The sequence below is a fragment of the Bos javanicus genome, chromosome 11 (assembly GCF_032452875.1).
Source record: "Bos javanicus breed banteng chromosome 11, ARS-OSU_banteng_1.0, whole genome shotgun sequence".
Classification (NCBI taxonomy): Eukaryota; Metazoa; Chordata; class Mammalia; order Artiodactyla; family Bovidae; genus Bos; species Bos javanicus.
This window is the reverse complement of record NC_083878.1, coordinates 104,364,706-104,377,883: the sequence shown is the minus strand read 5'-3', so window position 1 is coordinate 104,377,883 and position 13,178 is coordinate 104,364,706. Positions and strand designations below refer to the sequence as shown.

The 13,178-nt window shown below is 60.3% G+C and overlaps 1 protein-coding gene across 1 annotated transcript in view; it reads left to right on the top strand.

Moving 5' to 3' along the window:
* Positions 1–863: 863 nt before the first annotated feature.
* Positions 864–13,178, top strand: part of VAV2 (vav guanine nucleotide exchange factor 2) — a 42,819-nt gene continuing 30,504 nt past the window's right edge. Inside the window, exons 1-6 of the mRNA XM_061431408.1 lie at positions 864–876; positions 3,371–3,663; positions 4,254–4,354; positions 11,084–11,183; positions 12,059–12,154; positions 12,970–13,038. Coding sequence (XP_061287392.1) covers positions 864–876; positions 3,371–3,663; positions 4,254–4,354; positions 11,084–11,183; positions 12,059–12,154; positions 12,970–13,038 — 672 coding nt within the window. The remainder of the gene's footprint in view (positions 877–3,370; positions 3,664–4,253; positions 4,355–11,083; positions 11,184–12,058; positions 12,155–12,969; positions 13,039–13,178) is intronic.

Below are 13,178 nucleotides of genomic sequence, written 5' to 3'. Positions count from 1 at the left end.
AGATGCAATGACTCGTAGCTGACCATGCAGCTGGACACGTGGTGATCATGCACTGATCACGTAATTGATCATGCACTGATCACGGGCTCATCCTGCACTGATCAGTGGCAGACAGGGTACCCGGTGACTGATCATGCACTGATCACGTGGATGATCCTGACAATCCAGTGGCTATCATGCACTGATCACGTGGCTATTTCTGCACTGACACGTGGCTGATCAGACACCCCTTGACTGATCATGCTGATGCACGTGGCTATCATGCACTGAAACTGGGATCGCCAGACACCAGGACTGATCATGCCCCAGATCACGGGCTATCATGCTGATAAGTGGACTCTTCTGCACTGATCATGGCTCTCGCCTGATCAGGTGACTGATCATGCCCCAGATCTGTGACTGATCATGCACCTGATCTCGGTGGCTGATCTCCCACTGATCACGTGGCTGACGCTCTGATCACGTGTTTGTGCACTGATCTGGCCCGATCATGCAGTCACGTGACTGCTCGGTGCACTGGGTCACGGACTGATCATGCAGCTGGTCACGTGGCTCTCTGCACCCCCAGCTGGCTGATGATGCCCCATCGCGGCTACCCATGTACTGGTCACGTGTCTGATCATGCAGGATCATGACTGATCATGCACTGCAGGTGGCTATCCTGCACTGACTCCTGGCTGATCATGCCACCTGATCACGTAGCTACCATGTACTGGTCGTGAATGATCACACCGATCACCAGACTGGGCATGCTGCTGATCACGTGGCTATCATGCACTGATCACAGTGACTGATCATGCCACCATCACGTCTAGCTATCTTGCACTGATCAAGGACTGCCCATGCACTGATCAGGGCGGATCATGCCACTGGCAGGTGACTCAGAGCATGCACTGGATCACGTGGCTGATCATGCACTGATCACAGTGACTGATCATGGATAGTGATCACATGACTATCATGCCACTGCATCACGTGACTCAATGGCACTGATCCCGTGACTGATCATCCCACTGATCATTCCCAGTCTGAGTCTGCATGATCACTGTCTGCTCATCTGCTGACTGAGTCAGCAGGTGATCACGTGGCTGATCCCTGGGTCTGATCATGTGTCAGATCATGCCTGATCACCGCTGGCTTCAGCAGGTGATCACTGTGGCTGATCATGCACTGATCACGTGGCTGATCATGACTGATCATGCGGTGACTGAGCATGGACTGATCACATGACTATCTGCAGTTTCACGTGACTTAATGGAAGCTCATCATGTGACTGATCATGCACTGATCATGTTTGGCTCCACAGTCTGATCATTTGCCTCTGGAGGCACCAAGCAAAGAGCTGAGTAGGCACGAATCAAACAGTCAGCAGGCAATAATCATGGAACTCAGCTGTGAGGCTATCATGCTGCTCAGCTGGCAATAATCAAGCAGGCTGAGCAGGCAGGATTAGCCAGCACAGCTGGCAATTGTCAAGCAGATGACAGGCAGAAACGTGCAGCTCAGCTGGCTGTCAAGCAGATGAGCAGACAGTAATCACGCAGCTCAGCAGGCCCAGATCACGTGACTGAGCATGCACTGTTCACGTGGCTGATCATACACTGATCACGTGATGATCATGCACTGATCTCTTGGATATCATGCACTGATCACGTGGCTGATCATACACTGTTCGTGTCTGACCATGCACTGACACGTGGCTGATCATACACTGCTCACGTAACTGGTCATGCACTGATCCCCGTGGCTATCATGCACTGATCACGTGGCTGAACATGCACTGGGTCACGTGGCTGGTCAGACACCTGTCCCGTCATGTCTGCACCGGTCCTCGGGGGCATGCCAGGCCTCCTGCGCTGGCCTCAGCATCCCTGTCCCCAGGAAGGCGGGGAGGCACCATCACGTGGCATCATGCACTGCACGTGGCTCCCCATGGCTGATCACGGGGCTACCAGGGTACTGGTCACGTGACTGATCATGCACTAGATCACGTAAATGACATGCACTGATCACGAGACTGATCCTGTACTGATCACGTGACGGATCATGCACTGATCACGTGGCTACATGAGACTGTGGGCGTGGCTGCCATGCACTGATCACGTAGGGGCCATGTACTGGTGACGTGCGGATCATGCACTCTCACGTTTTGCGCCCTGCCCCCACACGTGGCTCATCAGGCGCTGATCACGTGGCTGGGCCCTCTCCATCACGTGACTGACCATGCCTGATCACGTGTCTGGGTCCCGCCTGATCACGTGGCTATCAGCTCTGCTCACGTGGCTGATCTGCGATGTTCTGCGCAGCTACCATGTACTGGGCACATGCCTGATCATGCACTGATCACGTGACTGATCATGCACTGATACGTGGCTATCATGCCCTACTCACGTGGCTGATCATGCACTGTCATGGCTACCATGTACAGGTCACGTGAATGCCTCATACACATCAGGTGACTGATCCTGCACTGATCACCAGGCTATCATGGCACCCATCACGAGACTGAGCATGCACTGATCACGTCTATATCATGCACTGATCACTGACTGCCCATGCACTGATCACGTGGATGATCATACACTAATCCCGTGGCAGATCCGGCACTGATCACGTGGCTGATCATGCACTGATACCGTGACTGAGCATGGACTGATCACATGACTATCATGGCAGTGATCAGTGACTTAATGGCGCTGATCATGTGAGATCATGCCCGATCATCTTTGCTATCATACACTGCCAAGTGTGGCCGTCATGGGGATCCCTAGGTGAGTCCCACTGTTCGGGGCACCAGGAGCCTCCAGCCAAGAGTCCTGAGATGCCCCTGGGGACGATGGTGTTTGTAACCCTGCCCAGCCCCTCAGCTGGGTCTCGGGGAGGAAGCAGTCCCAGAGGGGGGTGCCGCACGGTGGGGGAGAAGTGTTCAGGTGCATCCCATGGCCACGAGTGCGGGGGACAGCCTTCTGCTCACACAGCGGCAAGCAGATGAGGGACAGTAGGGACGCAGCGCAGGAGGGCCTGATCACGTTCCCTGGGCATGCACGGTTCCACATGTGGGCGCCTTGTCTAAAGGCTGCTCCTGTGGCGAGTGGGGCTGGAGTGCGCCCTTCTGATGACACTCGGGGCAGAGGCCCAAGACCTGATGTCAGGAGAGACTCACGGCTGTGTCTCTGTCCTCATGTGTACCCTTGGGCGATGCCCCTCACATCCCAGGGGAACCTCATTTTCCCCAAATGTCTCAGACAGCGACAGCAAAGCCCGCCCTGCTTGCCTTGGGGTTGAAGTCCAGCGCCACGTGCAAGGGGCTCCCTGTGGAGCTGTGCCCATCTTGGCGGGGTGGGGGTCCGGTGCTCACACTGATTCCCAGGCCTGACCCCGCCCGGCCCCACACTGGCCTCGCCCCGCAGAGTGACTCTTGGGTCTCCCCAGAAAGCCTGCACTCTCCAGGAGGCACAGAGCCTGCTGTGTGCCGGGCTGAGTGGCCGCCCCGTGGAGAGCCCGTCTGTGGACACCTGGCCCTGTGAGGCCGTCAGTGCCCCCGCCTCCCCTCCGGCTCCAGGCCATGGTGCAGTGCGGGCTTCTCTCTTGCAGAACTACGTGACGCCCCTGAGGCTGGTGCTCAGCCCGGTGGACATGGCGGCCATCTTCATCAACCTGGAGGTGAGGGTCCCGCCCGGCTCGCTGTGTGGGGGCCGCCGTCCTAACCCGCTCCAATGTCGGGCGGGCTCTAACTTGAGGGGTCTTGGAGGGCTGGACCCTGGAGGTCCTCGAGGGCCCGTGAGGTTTTCTTAGCAGTGGAGGGAAGTTGTCCCCTCCCCGTCTCTGAGCAGACTGAGCCCCTTTGCTGCCCTGTGGGGTCTGAACACGGACACAGAGGGTGATGGCTGCCCCTCTGCTCTGCAGTGGGCACACTTCCCTGGGGCTGGGCCCCATTTCCGCAGAGGAGAGTCGACCCTCAGAGCCTGTGAACCCCTTCGCTCCCTCACCCAGCGGGTGGATCACGAGCATGCTGGCTGGGGTCTGGCTCCAGGGCTTGCCTGGGGTTGGCCGCGGTGTGTCTGGACAGGCTGGTACGGCTGTGGCCGGCTGTCGAGCCTTGCAGTGGATCGCACCCGGGGCGGTGCACCCAGCGCCCGGCCCGCACATGGACATCCTTCCAGCAGCAGCCCCGAGAGAGCCTGCCCAGAGCCTCTGCACACCCCCAGCCCCGCCCTCCGAGCCTGCTTACACGCGGTTGCTTTTCGTCCCAGGACCTGATTAAGGTGCATCACAGCTTCCTGAGGGCCATCGACGTGTCCATGATGGCGGGCGGCAGCTCGCTGGCCAAGGTCTTCCTGGACTTCAAGGAGAGGTGAGCAGACGGGGCCTCGGGGGCGTCTCCGTTTCCGCCCTGTCCTCACTTGTAAGCTGAGAAAACTGCCCTCTCTGCCCTCCCAGCCTGGACGGGAGGGGGCCTCACGGGGCCCAGCAGCCCCTTCACCTCTCTTCCTGGGGGTTTGGGGGGATAGGGACCCTCTTGCCATCAGGGTTCCCTGCTGTGCTCTGGGCCCCCGGGGATCCAGTGCCAGGGGACTCTGGCTCTGAGCCCGGTGGGCGTGGCCCTTGGAAGCTGCTGCTTAGGAACCAACCCCCCCAACCCCCCTGCAGGCCTGAGGGAGGGGCTTCAGGGGCTCCGGGTCCCCCGGGCGGAGGACACACGCCTGCTTCCTTGCCAGGACGCCACACCTGGAGTTCTTTATCAGTTGGTCAGGGGCAAGGATGGCGTTTGTGCCCCTCGGTGCCCTGCAAGTGACCAGAGGCCGGGCCTGGTCCCCAGCCGGTGAAGGCAGTGGCGGCCGGCCGTGGGGAGGGGCCGACCCCAGGTGGCCGGGAGGGGCGCAAGCGTCAGCTGTGGGCGCGGATGCGGGGCCGTCCTGGCGTAAACCAGCTTCGGCCCTGACCTTGGGGAGACAGTTGTTCTGGGTCCAAGAGCACGGAGCCCTGGGCCTTCCAGTGGTGCCCGGGTTCCGCCTGAGCGTCCGCAGCCTCGGGACAAGTGTCCACGGGGCTGAGGGGGTGTAGACGCCCTCGTCAGGACCCGAGGCGGCTTCTCCCCTCCGGGTCCCACCCGGGCGGTTGGATAGAGTCTGGATGCAGAGAGGGCCCCGGCCTCCAGCCCAGCAGTGTCAACCTGCCCCTTACGTGCCCGACGTGACAGCCTTGGTCCGGGATCCAGACTGTCGGCAGGGGAGAGTGACAGCTTTAGGAATCGGTGCAGGCGCCTTGTCTCTACACTGCTATCGTGTGGCCTCTGAATCTGTTTGATTCTTTGCTTTAAGCCTCTGTTTTGCCACCCCAGCTGATGGAGGGGGTGCGGAGGTGGCCTTCTGTTCTCGAGAATGGCCTGCTGGAGCCTGGCGGGGGTGGGGGGACGTGGAATCGGGATTCTGGAAGCTTCTGGCTGAGTGCGGAGGGCAGCTGTCAGGATGGCTCTGCCGTCCCAGCAGAGATGGCCCCTGCTTCCCTCCCTCGCACCTCGGCTGCCGGCTCTCGAGGGCGAGATGCTGACGAGGAAGAAGCCAGGTGACGTGGGATGTGAAGGGGGCTCGCGAGAGGCCGGCCCTGCTGGGGGCCCGGGAGACAGCGGTTTTAGCCACTGAAACCCCAGGAGATCCACCAGGAGACGGGGCCTCGCTTTCTGTCTGTCGTGGAATCTTTGGAGGAGGAGCCCACAGAGTTTTACCTTCATGGTGCTTAAACCTGGCTGCTTGTTGAAGCCACAGGAGCTCATTAAAAATACCGACTCCTGGGGTCTGAGGAGGGGTCCCGAGAGCTGTAGAAGGCCCCCCAGGGGCTGGTGGGGACCCTGGGTTCGTGTCACCCTCATCTGCAGGAGGCTCCCCTGCATCGTCCGCCAGGTGACTCTCAGCTCCGCTTGTAACCCTCCTGCCCAGACGGCCGCCTCAGGGCGCCTTCACCTGGGACCCCCTGAAGGCGCCTCCCAGGTGCATCCAGCTCCAGGCGAGGCGCTCTGCCCCCTGAGCGGGCAAGGGTCCTCGAGCCTGCTCTCTCAGGGGCCAAGAGCTGGGGGCTCCCGGCAGCCACGAGAGAGCAACAGTGCCCGTGTAAATGCACGTGCAAGGGGCGGGGGGGCAGGGTTCCTCCGCGGACCAGCGGGTGTGGGCACGCTGGCTGGCCCGGGCAAGGACGCGCAGATGGAGGCCAGGGGTCGGGTCAGCTCTCTAGCCCACCCTCTGCCCTCAGCAAGGTTCTCCTCTCACCTGGCTGCAGCCTACTGTGCCAGATGAGCCCACGTCACGGTGCCCCGCTGGCAAACTTGAGCTGTCAGACCTGACTCTTGCCCAGATGGCGGGCACAGCGCCTCATTCGTGCCGTGCCTTGGCTGAGCAGGGGGCGGCTATGGATGAAGCTGGACTCTGGGCCCGTTAACCCAGCTCAAGGGCAGGTGGCCGAGGGATAGATGTATGCTGTGCCCTCTCGGAGACCCTCCTCATCCCCTGTGCCAGGGCTGCCTGGCCCCCACGGTCCAGTTGGCCCATAAGCAAGACCCAGCACCCCGCTCCACACACGACCTCAAGCTGACCTGCTCCCAGGCCTCCTTTCCTCGGGACATGATGGATGTCTCCACCTTGGAGAGCGGCAGTGAGCTGAGCGTATCCTGGTACCAAGAGCTCTGCGGACGTCACCCCCTGCAAGGCCTCGGGGACCTGGGTCCTTTGGTTGGAGTCCCTTTGTGGGAGGGACTGGCTGCGTGTCATCAGATGTATTGGCCGAATCGCTGTGTCCACCCAGTGTCCACCTTTTCTGGCACTTCCCTTCAATTTCTGAGTCAGCGATGACCCTGATGTTTCGCTGATGTTCACTGACTTACTGACGCCACAAACATTTATTGAGTGCCTATTGTGTGCAGCACCTGAGCATTTATGGAATGCCTGCTGTGTGGGGCATTCAGACTCCGGGCCAAGGACATCGTGGTGAACAGAGCTGGCTCAGCTCTCCCTGGGAATGAGTCCACAGACAAGACTTATTATGGGCTGCACGAGAGCAGGGGGAGGGGGACGTGGGGAAGGGACTTGGAGCCGATGGTGGGGGCCCCTGAGGACCTGGGTGAGAGAGGACCAACCTCGAGGCCTTGTGGGCAGCAGAAACTGAAGGAAAGCTCCTGGGAGTCGGGAGCTCTGTTCTGGAAACTGGCAGAGCCCAGGGGAGCAAGAATGAAGCGAGTGAAGAGGTGGCTCTCTCAGGAGCAATCCCAGGTTCTACAGGATCCAGTAGGCCGAGAGAGGGATTCAGAACTTTTTAGCTGAAGGCAGGAAAAGCCACTGAGGAGCTCAAGGGACAAGACCCTGGCAGCTCATCACGGATGAAGAATGGGGTGGCATCCAAGTATGGTATGACCAGTGCCAAGTGGCAGAGGACAGTCAGCTCCCTCTTTTTGGAGGTTATGCTCCCATTAATGTGGCCTTGATCCTTAGACAAGGCAGATACTCCTGTTTACCACGTGGGCCTAAAGAGACGTGTCCCACCCAGAGGGACAGGCTCTCAGGAGAGGTTTACATTAAAGTCAGACTGTCTGTATTTATTGCTGAGGCTGACCGAGGCAGCCCAGAGCCCGACTTCTGGTGGGTCAGAGGCTTGGGCCAGATGGGCCCCGGGGAGCTGGTGGCCCAGTGGGAGGGCAGGAGTCCAGGCTTTTAGAAGGGACTCCCTGTGGGGCTTTGCGTAAGTGCTGCGAGGAGGATGTCATTCAGAAAGGCAAGTCCCCCTTGCCCAGGACCCCGGGAGTTTCCATGAGCGTCTGGAGAGGGGTCCTGGGCGGGTGAGGGCTTCCGTGCCCTGTGGCTTCTGCTGGCTCCAATGTTAGGGGGACGGTGCTGCGCCCTGACTGTGATCTCCATTCACGGGGGCAGTGTCTCTGGGGACCTCTTGTCTCAAAGCCTGAGGTTGGGTGATCCTGCATGGGGACGGCCCTCTCGTACCCTCCTAGAGCCCCCACAGGGGTTCGCGTGGCCGCCCTGTCTGGAGGGCTGCCCTGGACCCTCAGCTGGAAAGGCCAGACTTCTGAGTCTCTCCACATCTCCCTTCCCAGATCGGGGAGCTGAGGGCGGGAGAGGGAGCTTGGGCGTGCGGGGGTTTAGCGTGTCCCGTGTCCCGGGGCCTGTCCCCGGTGCCCTGAGCGTTTGGGGTCGTGTGCGCTGCGGCAGAAGTGACGCAGTGAGGAACTGGGCCCTCAGTCCTGGGAGACGCCTGCGCGCTTCCGTTTATGGGGCTGCAACCGAACGTTCCAGGGTAAACAGCACAGCCCCGGTGGAGAGCCACATGGAGCCGCTGACAGACATCAGCCGGCTCAGGAAAGGGAGGCCGGAAAGATGACGGCGCTCGCTCAGGGGACGGTCTGGCGCTCTGGCCGCAGTCAGTGGGGACAGATGTTAGGGAGGAGGAGGCCACGTTAGAGACAAACCAGTCCGTTTCCTCCCTGACGAGAGCGCCGGGTCCTCCGGGTCGCTCCTGCACTGGGACAGACGTCGTGTCCCGAGCAGTGTCCGGCGAGGGTGCGTCAGGCCGGGTCAGAGAAGGCCGCCTTCTCTGGGTGTCCCAGGCCCCCCGAGAGACCGTGAGCTACGAAGCCCTCCCTGCCCGCGTCGCTCTGCTTCCCCGTTTCAGAGACTTTCACTCAACAGCAGTAGATTTTTATGGTTCGAATGAAGGCCCATCAACTTCACTTCCTTCACCGACTTCCTCCAACAGACACAGAACATCCTGTCGGTTTCTCTGATTTTCAAGGAAGAGTCAAACCGCCCCCAGACTCCACAGCCCAGGGAACCTGGCCTGGGGCTGGTGATCGGACGTCGTCGTGGTGTGGACGGAGGGCCAAGGGGTCAGCATGAGTGTCCCAGGGGCTGTTGTCACAAATTCCCACAAACTCGGAGGCTTAACACATCAGAAATGTAATTCTTTCTCAGGCCTGGAGGCTAGTGTCCAAAACCGGTCTCTCTGGGCCTGCTCTCTCTGGAGGCTGTGGGGAGGGGCCTCCCTGACGCTTCCAGCGCCCAGGGGCCCCAGATGTTGTTGGCTTGTGGCCACAGCCCCCGGTCTGTTCTCCATGCTCACTTGGCTTCTTTCTGTGTCTCTGGGTCCTTCCCTCTCTTCCAAGGACCTTGTCCTCGGATGCAGGGCCCACCCTAGTCTGGCGTGATCTGACCGTGACCCTGTGGGCTGTGATTACATCTGCAGAGACCCTGTTTCCAGGGTCACATCCTGAGGCCCCTGGTGGACATGCCTTTGGGGACTGCTGTCCCACCTAGGACAGAGCACTTTGGCCAGTCAGCTGAGTCCCTGGGCAGTTCCCCTCCCATCTCAGTGGGGCCAGCTGTGGTTGGAGGCGGCGGGTGTGTGTAGCCACAGCTCTGCTCTACAGTTGGGTAGCGGGTGGGGGTGGCCCTGGGGTGCTGGCTGTTGGACTCAGAAGAGGCCTCCCCACGGGGCTGGGGAGACTGGGCGCGGGAGCCACGTGGGCTCTGGATTTGCTGTGGGATCCGGCCCGGCCACTCCGTTGCTGGTGACCTTAGGAGTCTGATCACCTCCCAGAGCCTAAGTGTGGTGTGTAAGTGAGCCTGAGAGCAGGCCTGGGTATGTCTCTTGGTCTTTGCTGAAAGTGGCCGTGGTCAGATTTCTCTTTTCACCTGTTTACGGATGCACATGGCTACTCACAGCCGAGTATGTAAGGGCCTTGTGCAGGCCGTGCCGGCCAGGGCTCCAGGCTGCATGCTGGCACGTGGGGAGGAGGGAGACCCGTGCCTGGAGCTCAGAGCTGGTGGCGGGCAGGGGGCCCCGTCTCCTTGGTGGACTCCACCAGGCTGGAGGACGGGGTGGGGAGGGGTGGGGACACCGCAGGAAGTGGTAAGGCAGGGTTTTGATGGATGAGTAGAAGTTTTCTGGCTGGGGAAGGCCGCAGCTGTACTGGCTGATGTGAGGGGCGTGCGGTGAGGAAAACAGGGCTGCGACCTGCTGTCCACACCATTTGTCTGCCAGAACCTCGGGCTGAGTGAGCCGGGGGAGTGCGGAAGGTAAGGGCGCTCCCCAAGGCTGGCCGCTCGGGGGCTCTGGGCTCCAGGTGCTCAGAAGCAGGTCTGCAGGGCCCGGGGAGTCGGGGCTGCTGAGGAGCTGTGCCCGCCAATGTGGGCAGTGCCCGCTGGGCTACGGGCAGGGCGTTCGCTGCCCACGTAGCCCTCCCTCGATGTGGGGCAGCCCTGCCTTACGGACCAGCACAGCTTGCACAGAGATCTCTGGGTCTCCAGCCCCTGATCGCTTCCAGAGATGATGGGTCTTAATCAGCTTTCATGTGAAAACTCTGAGTTTAATAGCAAATCATTGGAGTAGAAAGGTCTGGGGAAGGCGGGTGCCCGTTTCCCCCGTGGTTTGCAGCCCTCCTCCGGGGCAGGGAAGGGAGGGAACACAGCCTCACAGAGAGAACTCGTGAGGAGCTGTCGTGGGGAGAGACCTATGGCTTGTCATGAAAGCAGAAGACTCACACCAAGTGTGTGTGTGTGTGTCTGTGTCTGTCTCTGTGACTCTCTGCGTGTGTCTCTGTGTCTCTCTGTGTGTGTCTGTCTCTGTGTGTGTCTGTCTCTGTGTGTGTCTGTGTCTGTCTCTGTGACTCTCTGCGTGTGTCTCTGTGTCTCTCTGTGTGTGTGTCTATGTGTGTGTCTGTGTCTGTCTCTGTGACTCTCTGCGTGCGTCTCTGTGTCTCTCTGTGTGTGTCTGTCTCTGTGTGTGTGTGTCTGTGTCTGTCTCTGTGACTCTCTGCGTGTGTCTCTGTGTCTCTCTGTGTGCGTGTGTCTCTGTGTGTGTCTGTGTCTGTCTCTGTGACTCTCTGCGTGTGTCTCTGTGTCTCTCTGTGTGTGTGTCTATGTGTGTGTCTGTGTCTGTCTCTGTGACTCTCTGCGTGCGTCTCTGTGTCTCTCTGTGTGTGTCTGTCTCTGTGTGTGTGTGTCTGTGTCTGTCTCTGTGACTCTCTGCGTGCATCTCTGTGTCTCTCTGTGTGTGTCTGTGTCTGTGTGTGTGTGTGTCCACCACCCAGGCTCCTGATCTATGGGGAGTATTGCAGTCACATGGAGCACGCCCAGAACACACTGAACCAGCTCCTGGCCAGCAGGGAGGACTTCAGACAGAAAGTCGAGGTACTGGGGGCTTCCCGCCCGGGCCTGCCCATCCCTGGTCTCTTGCCCATTTCCTGGAAAGGTGGGGACGGGGCAGTGACGTGACATGTTTGTAGATGTTTTTGACCAATGAGTGTTTCCTTTCCCCTGAGAGTAGGCAGGGGAAATCACTGGCCCTGGCCCTGGCCCAGCCTGAGTCCCCTGGTGCAGCTGTGGCAGGGCCCCAGGACCAGACCTGGCTTAGTGGGGGGCTACGACTGATCCCTGACCCTGGTCTGTTTGGACCCTGAGGGGGCCCCAGGTGATGGACGTTTGCTGGGAGCCGTGGAGTCTCCCAGCCCTGCAAGTCTCACCCGCCTTGAGCCCCCGACGTGAGCTCCTCTCCAGGCCTCTGCCACATTTGGGCAGCAGGCGGTTCACAGAGACGGGGCTTCCTGGGTTGTATCTGGCTGCTCGGATGGTTTCCAGGGTGAATCCTGGTGGCATGTCCCCTTTCTCCCGCAGTGTTGGGAAGTGACATGCCCATTGGAGAGGCCTGATGCCCCTGTGTATCCAGGCAGCCCCTGGGAGCCCTCATTCCTGAGGGTGGTCCCCCCTTAGCGTGAGCTGGCTCCCCTGAGCATCTCGGGTAGATCCCAGGCCAGGGGTCGCTCGGAATCCACCTCCAGGTGGCCACCGCAGACCTGAGGCTGTGAGGGGCGGCAGGCCCCTTGCCCTCTGCACACAGTGGGTGTGGGGAGGGTGTCTGGGAGCCTGACCGGAGACGCACTGAACACCCAGGTGTAGTTCAGGGCTTGGGTCTGCCCTCCTCCCCAGGCTGGGAGGTGGGGGTGCTGGGGTCTGGCAGCCCTGAGCAGGGATGCTCTAAATCCACTTGCTGCTCCCCCGACACCCAGGAATGCACCCTGAAGGTCCAGGACGGGAAGTTCAAGCTGCAGGACCTGCTGGTGGTCCCCATGCAGAGGGTACTCAAATACCACCTGCTCCTCAAGGTGAGACGGGCCGGAGCGGGTCAGGGCTCACAGAGCCCAGGGTGTGCGGTGGAGCCCACAGACGGGCCAGACTGACAGACGAACAAGCAGCAGAAAACAGTCCATGCCAACTGCCCAGAAGCTGTAAAACAGGCTTCCCTGGTGGTCCGGTGGCTAAGACTGCTCACTCCCAGTGCAGGGGGCCCGGGGGTTTGATCCCTGCTCGGGAAACTTAGAGCCCATATGCCAAGAGGAGCAAGCCAAACAAAACAAAACAAAAAACTGTAAGATAAGTATCAGGAGCTATGCAGTAATTTATATGTATTACGAGTATTTGTCAGTTAATACACAGGGAACATTAACGATTCGGATCAGTAAGAGAAAATGAAACGGGAGACAGAAAAGCATCCTCAGGCCAGAAGTAAGAGCTCCGGGGGCTGGACTCTTAACCCAGCCCGTGGCCTTCCTGTAGTCAGGAGAACAGGAAGCCCTTCGGGACAGACAGGCTGCTGGGGGGACGGCAAGTCTCCGCGAGGTGCGGGGCGAGGCTCCTCAGTGAGTCCACAGCTCCCCTTTCTGCTCAGCTCCTGGCTTTGTGCTATCTTAACGTCCCTCTCTTTATCCATGAGAGTTGGGGACAGCTCGCCTCAAAGCCATGTATCCCCTGGGGGTGGACTTGCCATCGGTCTGGAGTTGGGCAGTCAGACCAGAGCCTGGGGGAGGGTGCGCGGGGGCCTTGTCCGGGGGCAGGGGGCTGGCTCCCTGTGCACACCTGGCACTGGGTGGGGGGCGGGCCCAGGCCCTGGGTGGTGACCCGGTGCCCTCCGCCCCTCCAGGAACTTCTGAGCCATTCCACCGACCGGCCGGAGAGGCAGCAGCTCAAAGAAGCGCTGGAGGCCATGCAGGTGGGTCACCGAGGCAGGGGAGAAGCCGGGCAGACAGGGCTTTCCGGGCCAGGCCTGCTGACTTGGACCGGACCTGGGCTAACAAACAACCTGCCCTCTGTGACCGGAGACGTAGATTTTCCTGGGGTGGCAGAAGACAC